This window comes from Vipera berus (genome assembly GCF_964194415.1).
Source record: "Vipera berus genome assembly, chromosome: 2".
Lineage (NCBI taxonomy): Eukaryota > Metazoa > Chordata > Lepidosauria > Squamata > Viperidae > Vipera > Vipera berus.
Window position 1 is genome coordinate 178,230,889 of NC_138203.1, and position 20,567 is coordinate 178,251,455.

At 42.3% G+C, this 20,567-nt stretch overlaps 1 protein-coding gene across 1 annotated transcript in view; it reads left to right on the top strand.

Annotated features, from left to right (window-relative positions):
- Positions 1–20,567, top strand: part of PIK3R5 (phosphoinositide-3-kinase regulatory subunit 5) — a 66,926-nt gene that overhangs the window by 17,494 nt on the left and 28,865 nt on the right. Inside the window, exons 2-4 of the mRNA XM_081320977.1 lie at positions 13,927–14,039; positions 17,815–17,915; positions 20,225–20,293. Coding sequence (XP_081177103.1) covers positions 13,940–14,039; positions 17,815–17,915; positions 20,225–20,293 — 270 coding nt within the window. The 5' untranslated portion in view covers positions 13,927–13,939. The remainder of the gene's footprint in view (positions 1–13,926; positions 14,040–17,814; positions 17,916–20,224; positions 20,294–20,567) is intronic.

Consider the following 20,567-nt stretch of genomic DNA (forward strand, 5'->3'; position numbering starts at 1 on the left):
TAGGCATGACTCTTTCCTAAATCTGATATAATTTCTGTTGTGCTCATTCTGGTTTTCAAAAACTGCATTGAAGTTGGAGTATTTGCACACTGTTTCTGCAATCTTTATCATCATATTTTAATTCAATGAATTTGTGAAGTTGCATCAAAGAATAATGACAGTGCTGGTGACAGTGAAGTCTAATGTGTCATGGAAGGCAGCTCCAGGAGGCCATGGAAGAAATAGATTATTCAGACACTTTTTGGTTGGGCTACAAGACTATGTATAGCAATGAAATAGCACTTATGGATGACAAGGACAGGGGTCATATAATCTTTCTGATTCTACTTGATTCTCATCAACTTTTGATTCCATTACTCATGTGTTCCTTATAGACTGTCTCAGGAGCTGAGAGTAGGGGAAAGCATATTGTAGTGTCTACTTCTTCTTCTGGGATTAGTTCTAGTTGTTGTTGGAAATCTACCCCCAGTTCTCACTAGGCAGAGTATCAAAGTATCACAGTTTTGACATTGTTTCTACTTTTATTCAAAATGTACACAAAGATTCAAGGGCATTCTTTTACAAGGATTTATAATCCTTAGATCTTAATAGGATTGCACTTTCCTAAGCAGAATGTGTTTGAAATTTGGGGATTATCTTAGACCAGGCATGTCAAACTCGCGATGTCACGTGACATCACGCAACATATCGCGACTTTTCCCCCATTGCCGGTAGGAGGGCCTTTTCGCAAATACATTTTGTCTGCCAATTAAATTTTTTTTCTGGTTTGGGAAGCCCTTCTCACAATCACTCATGTTCAACTGGTATACCTTCTTCATGGGGCTAGAAGATAGAATATCCTTAACACAAAAGATACATAACTCCCTGCTACCAACCTTGTACTAAACAGATGCAGTTAATTACAATTATGGACTTGCTATAGCTTATCTTCTATTAAGAGAACATGTAATAAAAATCCTATTTCTTAGCTTTGGTCTTGTTCCTGTTGTGTTTCCTGTTTACTTCATGAAAATGGAACACTTCTTTAAACATATAGCACAGGAAATCATACATGAGTTGGATTAATGATGAATCATATGCAGTGTAGATAAGATTACTAAAAGACTTTGTCAAGTTGTTAAACTGGCACAGTGTTGAAGAGCAACTGTCCCAGTCAGAGGACAACTGAAATTGGAAATTAGTCTGGAATTATTATGCAAACAGAAAGGACTCAAGTGGGAAATTAGTCTGGAATTGTTATGTAAACACAACACATAAACACAAGAGGGCAAGGTCTGCCCCCCCAATAAATAAATAAATAAATAAATAAATAAATAAATAAATAAATAAATAAATAAATACATAAATCCCATTGAGCCTTAGTTTGCCTTTCCCAGGCTAAAGCTACCAGTCTGGGGAGATTCCTGTGAAACAGGCATAGAACAATAAAGTGGCTTCTTAAAACTCTACAAGTGTGGGTCTGGTTGGCACATATCCTAGTTATGGGTATATAGAGAGGCTTTGTTGTGTTTCCTAACAAAATGTTAATTAGGCAACACTTTGGATTTTAAATTTAAAAAATAAATTTAAAAATACTACATTTTTGAAGTTAGCTTTATGAGTGAAGTAACATCAATGGCTTGACAATATGTTTAGTTAATTTGTCTGCTTCAAATGCAATGATAGGGGACTTTAAATCTTATTTGGAATCCTTTGTTCATTTAATGAGAAAAAAAGTAGAACTTTCTAGTCATTGCTTTTTAGAATCATAGACATTGCTACTCCAATTCAGTATCTGTTTGTTATCCATCTCCTAAATCTGGAGTTGTCCAGAAGTTCTGAGCTGGGCAGCTCTTCACTAGTTGAATATGTTGCCTCACATCCTGTTGCCACTACACACTTTCAATAATAGCATAGCTTCACATTTTCATTTTTTCACCCACATTTTTCAAAACAAAACTGGTCCATTAAGAAAAAAAGTTTCACAGTTGTGTTTCAGTAGGTGACTCATTTAGTTTGAGCCATGAAAAAAGAACTTTATCAAATTTGGTATCTTTGGATCCTTGTGGTAAATTGTTTTCAGAGAATCTAACTATACCTTTTTGGCCTTCCTCTTCCTTTATGAACCACAGGTGAGCTGTAAATAAGTCTGTTATCTTCAGGATCCTGCTTCTGTGGCTCTTTGGGTGGGTTTAACCATTTTTCAGTGCGCTTAGAAATAAACATTTCTTCTCCCTTTCTGAATGCTGATTTGCACAAGCATGTAACATTGTCTAGGGCCTAGGCCAGGGGTCTTCAAACCTGGCCCTTTTATGACTTGTGGACTTCAACTCCCAGAATTCCTCAGCCAGGCACGCTGGCTGAGGAATTCTGGGAGTTGAAGTCCACAAGTCATAAAAGGGCCAGGTTTGAAGACCCATGGCCTAGGCAATCAATAATAAGGGAACAAATGAATGAAATCATTAAAAATGAGAATTAATCATCCTATGCTAATGTAACATAATTATTATTACACAATTCCTTGACTGAAAAGATGCCCTCTGATGCTTTTACAGAAAACAGAAAAAAGCGGGGACTTGCTGTTAAAGCTTGGGATAGCACAAGGTAAACAAGACAGTTTCTGTTTCCAAAATCAGGCTTTAAAGTAGCTTAAAATGGATATAAAGAAAGAGTTTCATACAAGAGGTCAAGGATTTATTTAACATCCACTTGCTTACGAACATTTTCTAGTGATTCTGGTTTTGGCAATTGAACCATAGTTACCTTCATAGTCTGGGCCCAGGTCAGGATTCTTCATGAATAATATAATCACAGCTTCTCCTAAAGAGGCTGATACCACCCCCACTCCCAGTGAATTTTTGAACTCAGAGCTTTCCCAGAGAGAGGTGGAGAGGAATTGAGTGCACAATCTGGAGTTGGATGGGGAGAGGGAAAGAGGTTCAGAGTAGCCACACCATAGAATCTCTTAGGATATATCTAATAGGTTAGAAGGTTATAACTTTAGTTTGACAAGCTTCTGTTAGGTGTAAGCAAATAAAGGATTGAGTTTGTCTCTGGGCTTGGGCCTGATATTATTCTTCTACTTGACTGAGAAAACCCAATCCAAACTATGTTCTGCCATGTGTGCTGTACTGATATCATGTTAAGGTGGCCCTATGATTATCATGGGTACCATGAAGTTCTGATGTGTCTTCCTCTAATTATGTCAGTGCATATCTTGAAGTCCCCTAGAACAATCTCAGCACATGCAGGAATATTGATATACTATGAGGTTGGGGATTTACCAGAAAAAGACCCCTCTAATTTCCTAAGGTTTTTTCACATAAAAAAGACCTAGATTGGAAGTCTGGAGAGGAAAGGGAGTCTATATAGATGACAGTGGCACCTACTGTGCAATACTCAAGATTATGCTCATAATGCACTGGCTGTTTTTCTTTGGGAGCATGCCCAAGATGGCGGACGTGCGTGGCTGAGCTCCGTCAGGAGCTTCGGCAATTTTAGCAATGTGGCGACCCTGGGGAGCTTCACAGTGATATTTGAGTCCTGTGAAGGTTTTGGGTGAGGATGAGGACGAGGACGAGGTGAGCTGAGCTTGGGTGCCTGCCTTTGGAACGCCTATATGGTTTACCTTGGCTCTGGGAGCCTGGACTCTCCGAGGGCTCCGAGGACTCTTTGAGGACTGTCAGCTGAGCCCGGAGGAGGCCGGAGGAGCCCGGAGGAGTTTCTGGACGGCTTGGTGGACATGGAAGAGCTGAGCAGAGCCCCGTGCTGTACGGCGCCGACCAGCTGTTTGTCGATGCCGCAGGGGCCCGGCGAACTCCGATGGAGGCTGTTGGACGCGGAGGAGCTGGGCGGAGCCCCGATGGAGGCTGCTGAGGCTGCTGAGGTACCCGAAAAGATCCAGATTTTTTGCTGGAGCTCTGCTCAACGTGGCGCCGACCGGCTGACCGTCTGTGCAGCGGGGGTCTCGAGACCACTTCTACGGAGCCTGGTGGCGTTCCTGAGACCTGTGACGCCCGGATTAATTCTTTACAGCTCGGTGGTGCTCCGGAACGCCTTCCTGCTGCTTGGGGAGCCGCGTGTTGTTGGACTGACTATGAATCGCGGCTTGGAGCAGCGGGGGGGTGAAAATGCTGGAGTGGTGGAGACGTCGTTTGGCTGGTGTCCGAGATGGCTGACGGTGAAGGGAGTTGGCCTCTCTGACATGGTGACCTGGCCTGGTGGTGGAACGCGGACGCTGTTGCCTCGGACGTTTGTGAGGCAAATTTAATCTCTGCGCCGCCAGAAAATGATTAGACCATGTTGTGGTTTCCTTCTTGGCTGACTATCATCCGGTCTTTTTGCAACATGGAATTGACTTATACAATCGGAATCTCTCCTACCATTTTGTGACTATACCGGCTTATTAATCCTGATGTATATTATAGATTCTTTTGCTCTAACTCCCTCCTCCTCTCCCCCCTCCCCTATAATGGAAGGTCCGGGTTTTAACCACTGTGGGAGAGTGGTTAAGATTTTACATCTGCTGCCTCCCAGAGGTGAGAGCTCTGGGTGGTATTGCTCCCCCGGTTTTATGTACCAGGCTGCCCCCCCGGCCTTGACCGCCGTGAGAGGGCAGGATTCGATCTGTTCCAGGGTTTCCCAGCTCTAGTGGCAGTGGAGCTGGGCTGGCTCTCTGGTCATTTGCCTTCGACTTATTTATTTTGAGATCCTCCCGTATCGATCTGGTCTGCCTTGCTGTCTTTTTGTCGGACTTGTTTAATGATCATGCGTCTGACTTATTCTTGCACGGTCTTACTCGCCCTCAGGGGGGCCCCCCCATCCTGGGAGCGACCCGCCTTACTCTTTACACCTCCTCTTGATGAAGGGCCCGATTGTTGGGACCCTGAGAGATGGTTGGGCACGGGTAGGGGCCTCCGATATAAGCCAAATAAGAGGCCCCTGGTTAGTTTTTTGGTTAAATTTTTTAGGAGGTTAGGGAGGGGGGTGGGAACTTCTTTTGGTTGTTCGGATATGGGGGGCAGTCCAGCAACCGTTGTTCAGGCCAGGGCCAGGATTGATCGCGGAGGGGAGGAGCGGGGGTCAGTTGCCCCCGGGGCTCCAGGGCAAGTCGTGGGATTGCCCATTCCCACGACGTTAGGGAATGGCAGCAGGTGTAGGAACAGAGGGCCGTATCGATCTCAGGGAAGGCCTCTCCGCTACTTGCAAGCGGTGAGGCGTTCCGACCCTCTTGTTCTGCCCCGAGGTCCCGGGAGTGAGGATGTGCAGCCTCCTGAGCTCCGGCTGGTGTACTTGAATGCCAGGTCTGTCGTCAATAAAGCTCCTCTCGTCCGTGACTTGGTCGAGTGTGAGCAGGCTTGCATCACGGAGACTTGGTTGGGCCCAGAGGGCGGTATTCCTCTGGCTGATCTTTGCCCACCAGGTTTCCGGGTGCTACACCGGCCTCGGGCTCAGGGTAGGGGTGGGGGAGTGGCCGTTGTTATGAGGGAGACCTTAGGTCCGCGGGAGGCCACCGTTCCGCAGATAGTCGGGTGTGAGTCTCTCTTTTTGAGATGCGGCCCTGGTGCGCAGTTGGGCTTGCTGCTGGTGTACCTTTCGCCTAGTCACGCAGCAGCAGCCCTGCCTGAGCTTCTCGATGTCCTCTCTGGGTTGGTGGTTGAAACTTATAGTTATAGTTTTGGGGGACTTCAATCTACCATCTCTGGGAGGATCATCTGAGTTGGCTCGGGAGTTCATGGCTTCCATGACGGCCATGGACCTGACGCAAGTAATTTCAGGACCGACTCATGAGGGAGGCCACACCCTTGACCTAGTTTTCCTATCTGGTCGGTGGTTAGATGATCTTGGTGGGGGCTCCCCAATTATTATGCCCCTGTCATGGACCGATCATCATCTCCTGCGGCTGGTCTTCCGTTTTGCTACCCCCCGCCGTGGGTGTGTGGAACCAGTTAGATGGTACCACCCCAGACGCTTAATGGATCCCGAGAGGTTCCAGGCAGCGCTGGGGTCCCCACCTGCCTCCCCCACTCACAGCTCGGCAGATGCCTTAGTGGAAGCCTGGGAAAGGGCAGCCACTGAGGCTCTTGACCGAGTTGTACCCTTGCGGCCCCTGACCCGATGCACATCCCGTCGAGCTCCATGGTTTTCCGCGGAGCTCCGGGAGATGAAGCGTCGGAGACGGGGCCTAGAGAGCGGTTGGAGGTCCAGCCGATCCGAATCCGACCGATTGTGACTAAGAACCTATATTAGGTCTTATCTTGCTGCGATAAGGGTGGCGAGGTCTAATCACTTCGCTACCCTTATCGCGTCCGCAGATAATCACCCGGCCGCCCTGTTTAGGGTGACTCGCTCCCTCCTTAATCAAGAGGTGAGGGAGGAACCCTTGCAGGGTCGTGCCGAGGAGTTTAACCATTATCTGTCGGACAAAATCGCTCGGATTCGGACTGGTCTGGACTCCGACTGGGCAGAGTCTGACGATCAGGACACGGGCGGTCTTGTCGATATCACCTGGGAGGAGTTTGATTCTGTGAATCCGGAGGAAGTGGACAGGATTATGGGGAGGCTGAGCTCCACCACATGTTTATTGGACCCGTGCCCTTCCTGGCTGGTTTATGCAGCCCGGGAGAGGACACGCAGCTGGTTCCAAGCAGTTATATCAGCTTCTTTGAGTGAGGGTAGCTTCCCTGCCGTCTTGAAAGAGGTGGTGGTGAGGCCTCTCCTCAAGAAGCCTGCCTTGGACCCAGCTGTATTGAACAACTTTCGTCCGGTCTCCAACCTTCGCTTTCTTGCGAAGGTTGTTGAGAGTGTGGTGGCGCATCAGCTCCCTTTGGTCCTGGATGAAGCGGATTATCTAGACCCGTACCAATCGGGTTTCAGGCCCGGGCACAGCACAGAGACGGCATTGGTCGCACTGGTGAATGATCTCTGGAGGGCTCGGGACAGGGGGCATTCCTCTGTTCTAGTCCTATTAGACCTCTCAGCGGCTTTCGATACCATCGACCATGGTATCCTGCTGCGGCGTCTCAGGGGATTGGGAGTGGGAGGCACGGTCTTACAGTGGTTCTCCTCCTATCTCCAGGGACGCTCGCAGTCGGTGTTGACAGGAGGGCAGAGGTCGACCGCGAGGTCTCTCGTTTGTGGAGTTCCTCAGGGGTCGGTCCTCTCGCCTCTCCTGTTCAACATCTACATGAAACCGCTGGGTGAGATCATTCGTGGCTTTGGAGTTGGGTATCATCAGTATGCTGATGATACCCAGCTTTTTCTTTCGACCCCAAACCACCCCAGTGATGCCCTCAACGTGATGTCCCGTTGCCTGGAGGCGGTTCGGGTCTGGATGGGGAGGAACAGACTTCAACTCAACCCCGACAAGACCGAGTGGCTTTGCATACCTTCATCCCGGGTTTATTCGGATATTCCATCTCTTTCTATAGGGGGTGAATTATTACCCCCCGTAGATAGGGCTCGCAACTTGGGAGTCCTCCTAGATTCACGGCTCACCTTGGAAGATCACATGGTGGCTGTGACTAGGGGGGCTTTTGCCCAGGTTCGCCTGGTGCGCCAGTTGCGGCCCTATCTAAGCCGGGATGATTTATGCACGGTCACTCACGCGCTCGTGACCTCTCGTCTAGACTACTGCAACGCTCTCTACATGGGGCTTCCCTTGAGGACCACCCGGAGGCTCCAACTGGTACAGAATGCAGCCGCGAGAGTTGTGTTGGGAGTCTCCCGATACTCCCATGTCACACCTCTGCTCCGTGAGCTGCATTGGTTACCAGTTGTCTTCCGGGTGAGATTCAAGGTGCTAGTAATGGTGTTTAAAGCCCTACATGGCAGGGGTCCGGAGTACCTTAGGGAACACCTGCTGCCGGCGTCTACTTCCCTCCGCCCTGTGCGTTCCCACAGAGATGGCCTCCTCAGGGTGCCACCGGTCAGAGAATGTCGACTGGTGGCCCCCAGGGGGAGATCCTTCTCTGTGGGTGCCCCGGAGCTATGGAACCAGTTACCGGTTGAGCTCCGGACAGCGCCCGATCTTCGCTCCTTTCGCCGCGATCTGAAAACATACTTGTTCGAGCAAGCCGGCCTGGCCTGAGGGGGGATTGGTGGGGTTTTTACTATTTTTATTGGGGTTTTTAGTATGTATTAACTGTATTTTTTAACTGGGCATGTATTTAATTACCTTTTATCTTTTGTAAATTTCTGTGTTTTATTCTTGCCCTGTACACCGCCCTGAGTCCTTCGGGAGAAGGGCGGTATAGAAATATTAATAAATTAAATTAAAATTAAATTAAATTACCTAGAAGACCACGACTAGGAGAGATTGTCTGTAGACCCCTCATATCCTGGACACTGTTTCACCTTCTTCCCTCGGGATGGTACCATAGCGTATTGCAGGTCAAGACAACTAAACGCAGGGACAGTTTTTTCCCCTTGTGCCATCACTCTGCTGAACTCCTAATTTTCACAGTTGACAGCATACAGTGACTACTAGGTTCTGACTAATGTGCATGTATATTAACCCATAAGAGTGTGGCTGTAGTATTATTTATCCTTTTATTACTCTTATTTTCTCTTTCTACTGGTTGCAAACTTCAGTATGTCCAGATATTTTTGTCTACCTGGGATAGGCAGATGTGGATGTTTGATAGTGTTAGAGATATTGTGGCAGGGTACAAGCTGTTCCAAGTAAAGCCGCCTTTTGTAATTGACTAACGGTGAATTTGTCAATGTCAATAGTATTCAAGTGGTGCTCCTCCTCCTCCTCCTCCTCCTCCTCCTCCTCCTCCTCCTCCTCCTCCTCCTCCTCCTCCTCCTCTTCTTCTTCTTCTTCTTCTTCTTCTTATTATTATTATTATTATTATTATTATTATTATTATTATTATTATTATTCATCGCATAGTAAAATTATTATTTCCTTGTTGTTTTACAAGTACACTAAGTGCTTTTGTTCGAGACAAATTCCTTGTGTGTCTAATCACACTTGGTCAAATAAAGTATTCTGTGCTGTTCTGATCATACAGAATAACAAGAGTTGGAAGGGGCCTTGAAGGTCTTCTAGTCCAACCCCTTGCTCAAGCAGGACACTCTATACCATTTTATACAAATGGCTGTCCAGTCCCTTCTTAAAAGCCTCTAGTGTTGGAGCACCTACAACTTCTGACAGCAAACTGTTCCACTGGTTGATTGTGCTGTCAGAAATTTTCTCCTTAGTTCTAGGTTGCTTCTCTCTTTGTTCAGTTTCCATCCATTGCTTCTTGTCCTACCTGCAGGTGCTTTGAAAAATAGGTTGACCCCTCTTCTTTGTAGCAGCCCTGCAAATATTAGAACATTTATATCATGTCACCCCTAGTCCTTTTTTTCACTAGACTAGACATACCCAATTCCTGCAAACATTCTTCATATGTTTTAGCCTCCAGCCCCCTAATCATCTTTGTTGCTCTTCCCTGCACTTTTTTCAGAGTCTCAACATCTTTTTTATATCGTGCTGACCAAAATTGGATGTAGTATTCCAAGTTTGGTTTTACCAAGGCAATATAAAGCAGTAGTATCACTTTTCATTATCTTGATTCTATCCCTCTGCTAATGCAGCCTAGGATTCCTTTGGCACCTGCAGCACACTGCTGGCTTATATTTAAGTGCTTGTCCACTAGGATTCCAAGATCTGTCTTGCAGCTAATGCTGTTGAGCCAAGTTTCATCTAATCTATACCCGTACATTTGTTTTTTCTTGCCTAAGTGCAAAACCTTATTTTTCCTAGATTGAATTTCATTTTGTTAGTTAGGGCCTAGTATTCATCTCTGTCAAGATCCATGTGGATCTTGAGCCTAACGTCTGGGGTGCTGTCTATCCCTGCCAGTGTTCTAATTTGTTCTATTCTAAATACCCAGATTTATACTCAACTCACATTTTGAACATTAGGTCAGGCTCTTGATTTCCAATTAAATCGTTTTATTCTGGAATGAAGAGCATTAGCAGAGCAGAAGGCAAGTTGCTAAAGCAGCCAGGAATAATTTGGCTGGGTAAAGACACCATTTGGCATCAGTGGTGTCCCTTGTTTCTAGTTTAGCAACAAAGTTTAGTATCATACAATTGTTAAACATTTAATCATCCCCGTGGGTTACAAGGAAAAACTGGTTGGGAAAGCTATTGCCACCAAATTCCAAACTGACTTGGCAATAGAACTGAAGAAACACCCTGTACTGTTTCAAGGAATTGAGTTCATCCCTTCAGCCCAGCTCTAGAAGTCTGTGCGGCTGAAGTATAAAAGCCATGTGATTTGATTGTCAATCAGAGAATTTGTACATCTCATTGTGGTAACTGTCCCCCTCTCCCAAAACAGTATGTTCTATCTGTGAATTACTGATAGGCAAAGTCAACAGAATGGAGAAGTAAAACTTTGGGCAAAAGGTCAAACCAGAGCCCAGTCATAAACCAGAAGTTGTAAAAATCAGGCAGACCAGAGTTTCTAGTGTGTGGAAAAACAGGTACACAAATTGAGCGAAAATGTTTGAAATCATTGAAATATGTTGTGAGGGAGTTCTTAAAAAGGTCACACCTTGTGCTCTTCTGTAATTTGGAATTGGTTCCTTTTGAGAAAGGTGTTTGCTTTGCTTTATTTCCTAAAGTTTGAAGGGAGGTTTCTGGCTATGTTACTTAAAATTTGAAGTTTCACCAGGCCCTGAATAAATTCAGAGTCCAGTTTGCAAATGGCTCACTGAGGGTTAGTTTGAAGCTCATGCTCAGATTCAACTGTTCTGACTAAAATACTGAAAGAATAGGCTTTCTAAGGCAGCTAAGGATTCCTAAACAACTGATTCATATGAAAATATTTGAATCATGATGTCATAATATGGACGGAGTGACTATAAATATTTACATGGTGATATCTGTGCTGATACAGCAGTTTTTGAAAAGTAACGATGTAGAACTATGAATATTGGTTACTTTCCCTGATGTATCTTCCAAAAGAGGTATCTTCCAAAATACAAATGGGAAAGGGTAAGATGGAATCTAGTGGGAAAGTTAATGACATTGCTGAAAGCTATGAAAGAATTTGCCTAGACTTTTGACCATTTGTCAAATTGTCTTTTTCCTGAAATAAGGCCCCCAAGGTTTTTCGTACTTTGTCAACATGACATCTCAGCCCAGTCCAATAATCATAGGAATCCAGAGATTTCATGGAGATCTTAGAGGTTAAATGTATAAGGAACCTGTGCAGCTGAGACAATCTGCATTAAGCTTGCATGAAGTCAGAACATGTTCTTCATTATCATGTGAGGAAAGTATGACATAAGCCAAATCTGTACCTTGTGGCTTTTTAACTTACTGGAATCTCTTTTCTTCATTTTCTGTTGCTGCTGACAGTTTTTGATTATGCAATTTATGAATTGGGGAAAAAAGTGAATTTGAGGCTGGGCAGACTTCTGTTTGCTGAGGCCAGTTGAGGAATCACCCCTCTTCTGCTAATGGGCCTTTGTGCAAGGAGCTGACAGTAGAAAATACTATTTCTGACCATGTTCAGGATATGAATCATGTCCTTTATCCAGTCATCATTTCCCTTATGACATTTGTTCCAAAATGTAATTAAGACATTGCGATTTGGAGATGAGTTCCTTTTAAAAAAATTCTTCTGTTCTTCAAATCACATTTAATCCTGCGCTTTGGGTATCATTCCTTCTTCCATAGATGAGCTTTTCAAAAGTGGCAGTTTTGTCCGGAACCAAATGCTTTCCCAGCAGATGTTTAAAGACACCCTATATGTGTTGGATATTAAACATGTTGCTTGTCCTAGAATTCTCCCTTTGAGAGGCAATTTGCTTAAAGACTCAGGTTGTTGAGGTAAGGGGTAAGAGTAAGATAGATCTTGCCAAGATTTAGGAAAATAGGTTATCCACGGGTGTTTTCAGGCTTCTTGTTAGCCTTGCAGCTGTGATTCCATGGTTTTCTAGCAAGTAAGTATATTCCCCCAAATGTTTGCCTGACCCCACATTTCTTTAGAGATAGAGGCATTAAATGATCCATTATTCAGAACATGATACAATTATTTCCTTCATCCTTGCTGTCTGAATTTAAATGGGAATCTTACCCACTGCTTGATAATAGAAACGCTTAATCCATTTCAGGCACAGACCACGCTTCCAAAAAGTATATTAAGCCAAGAGAAAGAAATAGGGGGCAATGGAGAAAAAAATAATTGTAATAGATTTTAATAATACAATTTATATACTACTAAAACTCTTGTGTCTATAATGTTTACCTGGGTGAAACAGAGCATCATAGGAGAAAGGTTTTTGAACCAAGGTACCTCAAATGGGCTAACCTACAGAACGCTGGGACCCATGACTCCCAAAGAAATGAAATATGGGAAAGTTGTTGCTGTTTCAGTACTGCAGGGCTGCTGCTGCTTCAGCATCACCACTACACTGTCACTTTCAGCTTCCCTACATCTCATTCTTAGAGTTCCTTGACAGTTTCCCACAAGTCCAAGTCCAGCCCCTTTGCTTTTGCATCACACTTCCTTGCTCCCTTCCCCACCTAGCAGCAGTCACTTACCTGCCTGCTGGGAAGGGAAGGGAAGGGAAGGGAAGGGAAAGAAAGAAAGAAAGAAAGAAAGAAAGAAAGAAAGAAAGAAAGAAAGAAAGAAAGAAAGAAAGAAAGAAAAAGAAAGAAAGAAAGAAAGAAAGAAAGAAAGAAAAAGAAAGAAAGAAAGAAAAAGAAAGAAGGAAAGAGAAAGAAAGAAAGAAAGAAAGAAAGAAAGAAAGAAAGAAAAAGAAAGAAGGAAAGAGAAAGAAAGAAAGAAAGAAAGAAAGAAAGAAAGAAAGAAAGAAAGAAAGAAAGAAAGAAAGAAAGAAAAAAAAGAGAGAGAAAGGTTATTATTCACTGAACCATAAACTAACCGTTCAGGCTTACTTTGTACCACAGATTAACTATGGAACTGTGGAACTCAATCAGAAACTCAGTTTCCTCTTTAAAAATCGACTGTGTGTATGTGTAGCATGTGTATATGTGTGTTATGTATGGGTATGTATAGATATATACTTTCTTTTCAGAGCAGGCAACAGAATTTCATTTTTAAGGTGTGCCAGTGTGCTCATGGTAAAAAATGACAATAAAGGTTATTTTATCTTAATAAGTTTAGACACGAGGGATGGAACTTTTAAGAGCTATAATCAAGGCTACTTCTGAGAAAAAAGTGCCTAGTAACCTTAAGTGGATCTCTTGGAGTTGTACCCAAGATTTTGAGTTGGGAAGAAGAAACAAAGTTCCACAAACTCAGTGTATGAATCCCTGCAGTGGTGGGATTCAGCCAGTTTGCACCAGTTCGCTAGAACTGGTAGCTAATTTTTTGATGCCCAGGCCCAGAATGGACTTCCGGAAGCGGCATCCACACAGAGAACCAGTTGTCCACATATTTGAATCCCACCACTGAATCCCTAGCATAAAGCAATTTTATTGAATGAATAGCAAAATTTTCAGGACGTAACAGGTTGTAGCTTGGTTGTGTGCCATACTCCCCCTCCCACTATCATCTTAAGCATATTTTCAGTTTATAGGAAGCCAACAGTTGTGGCTTTCATGCATCTTGCTTTTGCATTGCTTCCAACCAAAAATTGTAGAGGAAAAAAATGAGAGAGAATGATTTCCTGTTTTGGTTCAGCATTGCAATCATTCCCATTTATCCTGTCTCATTTATCATTGCTTTCTACATTGCCCAGCAAAAGTCTCTTTTTTCCCATCTAGCAACATGACAATTCAACAGTCAAATTTGGGGTAAATTTATCTTGGCAGCAGAGTTTGTGGAGATGCTATTGGTCTGGATAGGAAGTTGTGTGCATCTCAAAGGCAGAATGTCATGGTAACTTAAACCAAGAAAGTTGGAGGTGGATTAAGCTAAAAATTGGGGGTGGATTACTCTAATTAGGTTTGAATTAATTAATTTATCTTGTTTAGGAGATGAAGTAAAATGCAGCACACGACGTGTACAGAGGACAGGATCCACCATGCATTGGAGAGGTGCCTCCATGGCCTTAGCAAAAGCACATTTTCTGCAAGTACATGGACAGGTAAGTAAAAAAACTTTTACTTACTATTAGTAAAGAAATGCTGCTAGTAGAAGATACTACTAGAAGAATATAGTATTAGTAAAGGAGTACTAGTAGTGTACTAAAACTACTAGGATGCAGGTTTTGCTGAGCTGAGAGTCATAGCTGATTTTTGGAGCTATGTATTAAAAGTAGTACATAGTTGGGAGAAAATTAAAATTCTTGTTCTCTAAAACAATAAAAATGTACAGTGAGTTTTATTACTCCCCAAGTATGATTTCATTTATTTCCCCTTCCCTTCAAAATTAGAATTTAGTGACAATTTGGAGGATGACTTTCATAGGATGCTCTGAACAGAACATAACTATTTGGAAAGAGGGTGTAGCACCTATGATAACAAACTACTATCACTACCCCTCCTTATCACAATTCTTCCATTTCTATTCTAGGTTAAAGTTCTTAAGAGTCTATCCAATACCTCCTAGTAAAAATGTCTCCTTGACAGCTGGGGGAATGTGGTAAACACTGAATGTGTGCTTGGGTACTTTGCTCTAGTATCACAGGTGTATTTTTGTGTTGAGCCCTGGCCATGTGATGCTGCAAGTTTCAATAGCAGCAAGGTCACCACAAATACTACTTCCAAAGGTTAAGCCAGGCAAAACATCCTTGGGAGCCAAACAAGGTCAGGGTAGCAAGGGAAATGTTGTTTACAGATGGGACTTTAGTGGTGGGAATTTTTGTTGATGCTTCAAAAGAAGGAAGAAGACAACTTTTGGGTAGTATTACCAATGCATTTGAAATTTGAAATTCCGGTTCCATAGCTTCAGGTTTTGTATTTGATATGAATGGTATTGAGATAATTTGTTGAGCTTATATATGGTGGTTGACTTGGGTAGACGTGTGTAGCCTTCTGTTCCATTTTTCTTCTTTGACTAATATTATCAAAAGTGTCTAGAAATAGCAAAACTGCTGGATTTCATCTTCTCTGCCCTTCCCTTATTTCTCTAGAAAGATATTATTTTCAGACATATTCGCTTAGGCTCATCACTGAGAGAAGTTAAGAGCAAAGAGAGAAGCTTCCACTTAAGGGCTAGATGCACCAACCCTAGTTTAACCCAAAGCTTGAGCATTTCCAAATCCTTCCCACCTCCATGATGTGCCAATACTGGATGGCAATGTTCAGCAGGATTGTCTGTCCTGCAGGTGTGTTGCCTTCCTTTGCAGGAAAGATCTAATGTTGTTCTGTTAGGCAGTTAATCCTCAGTTCAATTTCCAGAGCTTTAGGAGAGAGAAATCAGCACCATTTCCCCAGGCACTACCATTTTTCAATGCATGTCAATGAATAGTACTGTGTGAACGCTAGTCAACATTTTCTGAGCTCAACGCCCTTGATAGAAAGAGGAGATTTCTCACTCTAGCAAGTTTCTTTCTTCCCTACTCCTTGGGTTTCTTATATTTGTTGAATGCAAATGCCTCCAAATCTAATCCAAGTATATTTAGAAGTAAACAATTTCTTTTCTGCCCAAAAGCTGTGCTCTTTTTTTGAAATAGGACTCTGCGGGTTGCAAGTATACCTAATGCTAATGAGGAGGGGGGTCACTGGAAGATGTGGGGCCTGTTTGTTTGATTTTAAAAATAAATAGGTATAGTAAGCTTAATGAGACTTTAACTTCTCTGATTTGTTCATTATGTCTTCATTACAGATGTAGACACAATGAGAAGAAGGTAGGGTTGGAGGTCTTAGTACAGTCTCTACAGGTTAATTTGCAACTAATAGAAAGGGGAAAGAAATAATATATGGGCAGGGGAAAGGAGAAAAGGAGTTGGGGAAAGAGAGACTCCTAGATGTTTGTGCATTCAGGCTGTTGCTTGAGGCTTCCTAATCTCCCTAATAATTTACACTGGTAGTATCGAGCAGTTTGCATTTGTATGCTGAATGCAAAACGTTGTGCATGTAGAAAGATATTTGCATGGCCTTTTGTTTGTAGAATTTGCCAATAGCAAGCAGTCCTAGTGTGATAGGGGAATAGAAAGAGAAGATGCATCTACTGTATCCACTTGGATAGTTGTGGCACTAATTAGAGGGAACTCATAGCCTGTTGTTTCATTCTGGTCAACTGAAACCTTCTCAGAATTCTCTGGTACAGATTTTTGTTGTTTGAAAGGATCTGCAAATGAACAGAATTGCCTAGCATTGAAAAAAAATGTGGGGCAAGAGAGAGAGAACATCCTAGACATTTTAAAGAAATGTGCTAGAGTGTCCTCAACAGTCTAAATTAGATGGGGTTTTGCCATTTCAGTACACGCATCATATTTCTAATGACATTTTACATGTGATTGTCAGTTATTTCCATAATGTACCATCTTACATTTTATATCTTGGCTACCATCAGTCTAAAATACTGACCTTAGAAGGTCAGGGGCTTCAATCAGTATTTATGGCAATTTCTCAGGGTAATTGTCTGCTTTAATATTGGCCAGCCTATGTCTTACTCATGGGTGGAACCTTGATATTTACAGCTCCCACTAATGTTTTCAACAGTTGCTGGTTGCAACCTTTGAGCTGCTCTTACATGACAAAGAATTGAGAGAGGAAATGCTAACCACAGATGCCAAGTTAAGGATTTAGCATTTGCCAGAGGACAATATAATTCTAAGAAGAACATGCTGCATTCTGAAAAAATATCTCCCCCACTATATCAGGATGCAGCAACATGAATTCTGCCACCCACTCTCACCCAGCTATAAATTTTTATGCATTCAGAATGTGCAGTTTGACACGTTGAGCACATTTACAGGGAAAAAGGGCTGTTTCGTCCCCTGGCATCTTCAATTAGGTAGGACAAATTGTTACCTGAAATTTTAGGAAGATGCTGCCAGTCAGTGCAGCAATACTAAGTTACCTGAACCAATGGGCATCATCTTAAATTACTTTCTATGGGTTACTGGAATTAGAGCAGGGGTCTTCAAACTTGGCCTTTTTATGACTTGTGGACTTCAACTCCCAGAATTCCTCAGGCAGCGTGCCTGGCTGAGGAATTCTGGGAGTTGAAGTCCACAAGTCATAAAAGGACCAAGTTTGAAGACCCCTGATTTAGAGGCTTGTTTAGCAAAGGTGAACTAAAGATAAAGCCGGTTAAAATAACTTAAGAAATAGACACTGACCAGCCCGATGGTTGGTATACCATAGTTGCCTTTCTGATACTCATGTTGATAAGATTAACCTTCACTTTTCCATTTAAGATCAATAATTAGTTGTGTGGTAATATTAATTACTGTTACTATACATGTTTCAAAATGGCATGTACAGTTTTTCTGCTTTGTTCTTAGATCAACTCTGATATTCAGTGGATAGCCTCAGATCATTTCTAGAGCTTCATACCCGAATGAGGGTTTTAACTCAAGTTTTTGATTCCCACCTGGACTGATTTTTGTCCCTTGTCCAGGGATTATATAAAGACATTCCCTCTATGATTTTAAGAGGCAGGATAGCCTTTTCTTATCCCTTATCTGGCCTATCCTGCTTTCATCTGGCACACTTGCTTTGCTGCTCTGAGTGACAGATGGATTGCACACTCAGGTTAAAAAGGGCTTACCTTGTGGCTTTGCGTAGTATCGATGAGTATAAATAGCCCACGATTGTGCAGGGCAAAAGATCTGATCCTATGTTCTGGAATGTGCAATAAGTCCACCTGCAAAAGCTTCTGGGCAAGCAGATTTCTTTGGAGAAGACTCCTTGCGCTCTTGAATTTGTGGTATGATTGGATATTCTCTATTTTTCCTCTCTTCCAAATAGCTGGGCTTTGTCTGAACTGCTGGAGCCTCCAGGAGCTAGTCAGCCGTGATGCTGGGAACTACCTCATTCTCCTGGAGAAAATCCTACAGAAGACTCAAGAGGTAAATCAAAGGAAAAGCTGAGAAAGAAAATAAGATCTGACCACCTTCTTGCTCATCCAGTTACCTTGTTTGCATGTGTAGAACCCTCTACAAAAGGAAATATGGATTCATCTTCTGCACTAGCATCTAATGAGGTGATCTAACTGCCTAGCTGAATCCTTTTTGGAACTGATGCCATCTTTATCGAGAGACATCTGGTCTAAGTAGATTTTAAGAATTAGTTTGAAGCTGTCAGTTCTGTTTTCTGCTGGGCTGGAAAGAGCAGCTAAAATCAGAGCTGTGTCAGGTAGGACTCAGAAAAGTTTTTTTTTTTAATCTATCCTGCTCTGAACTACAGCTTCTGATATGGAACTACTGTCCTATTATAGGCACTAAAATCTGTTCCATCGATTGAATGCCCCCCTCTCCTTTTTCTTCAGATAATATGTTTTTGTGAAATGGGCAGATCAGAAAGAGAGGTCTCAACTTTCTAGTTGAAAGAGGAACTTGCTTTGATTCTGAAACAAGGTTAGTTCAGTGTTACTGAATAGGGATTAGTGTAACAGGACTTCCAGTGAATCCATTTGATATCTTCTGTAATCATCATCGTCATCATCGTCGTCATCGTCGTCGTTATTATTATTATTATTATTATTATTATTATTATTATTATTATTATTATTATTATTATTATTATTATTATTATTATTATTATTTTCTTCCTGTCAGTGACTTCCTGGTTCTTTAATAGAGCCTTGCCCTAGCTATTTTTGAGTTTCTTGTGATTTAGAAATAGTTTTTGGTTCAGAGTATATAAAGCCGAAGCAAATCACAGAAAGTTTCCCTTTCATCTGTACAAGGCCCATGGAGTTTAATAAAAAGTCACATTTGGATCATATGAAATAAACCAAAACCTCCGGAACCTCAGATGAAGCGCTCAAAGTCCTGTTTCCCTTTTTAAAAAATAAATTGCTGTGTTGTGGTATGGGAAAAATATTAAATAGATGACTTGAAAGTAACCTTATTAAATATTTGTAATTTTAATCCAATGAAATTAAATGAAATAAAGTTTAGTTTGTCTTTCAATCCCACTCAGAAGTTTCTGAATGTGGCCCCTGGCATGCCATTCAGTACAGCATTTGTTCAATTCAGCCTTCTCCATCTTGATTTCACCACCTTCGCCTTATATATTGAACTCTTACATCTATAACTCCCAAGGACTTTCCTCCTGTAATTCATTTCATAAAGTTTTGGATGTACAGTTTAAACTTTTGTACTTCTTGATGATGCTATTTATCTGTTCTTTCTCATTTTCATAGCTGTGTATCTTTCTTAACTATGAGGATACTGTTGTTATTATTTTAGTCTTGGCTGGAACCCTTTTTTTAATACTGGACTTTTTAAAAGAAAGATGAACAAATATAACAAATAAAGCCATGCTATTCTAGCAATACCTTTACTGTAGGCACTGAGAACCTTGGCTCTCAAACTATGATTTAATTCTGATTCGTCCCAGTCCAAGCCATCATGGTCTATGGACACAGAAGCTGCAGATATAGTTGTATAAGATCTGAAGGATTGACAAGCTTCTGCAAAAGGCATCACTTCACTTGGCTGTAATATCTAATACAATGTCAGAATAACAGAGTTGGAAGGGACTTTGAAGGTCTTCTAGTCCAACCCGCTGCTCAAGCAGGAAATCCTATACCATTCTGGACAAATGGCTATCCAATATCTTCTTAAAAGCTTCCAGTGATAGAAAACCAGAAATATCTGGAGGCAAGCCATTCCACTGATTAATTGTTCTCACTGATAGGCAATTTCTCCTTAATTCTACGTTGGATCGCTTTTTGATAAGTTACCGTCTGTTACTTCTTGTCCCGCTATCCTAGTGCTTTGAAGAATAGGTCGACCCCCTCTTCTCTGTCACGGTGTCATTGTTTTTCCAGTTAGCACCACTGTCTAAAAGAGGTACTGAGAAATTATGTTGAGTATTGTACCAGAGCTCAGAATTACAATGTCAAAAGTGACTTATTGGAACAAGTACCCTACAGGCCTGGTCCACACATTGCACCACAACACACAGGTTTGCTTTTGGAACAATGTGTGAACCTAGCTCTTCTGCTCTGTAAACCAAAGATAATGGTTTGTGGTTTAGCATATACTATAGATTATTTATTCAACACATTGTATTATGAAATATATTTTAGAGTAATGTGTAAAGCTCTGCAGAGTGAGATGAGTATTGCTTTTAATAGATTTTCTTTTAACTAACTTACCAAATTACATTTCCATTTTTTGTTCTTTCTTTGTTTTTCTTTTTTATAAAGGTCCAAGAGAAATGTGACTACAATCTCTTTAGTCCATTGGCCTTTCTCTTCAGTGCAACTGTCCTGTGTGTAAGTTTGGAGCTTAAAGCTTGCAATTCATAGTCTCAGTAGTCAAGCCTTTGTGATGGTGGCTCACTGTTGATTTTTTTTTAACTGATGGGATTATGGGCCTAATCTATCATGAAAGTGGGCTGTAAGTAACTACCACTGGTCCCTGCGTTTACTGAAGCATAATGAAAGAAATGTCAAGCAATATCATCAGAGTTAGAGGTTCTGCTTGAGGAAGTCACAGTAATCAGAGAAACCTTGGCTACAGTAGCAAGCCAGAAATTTATTTTAATAG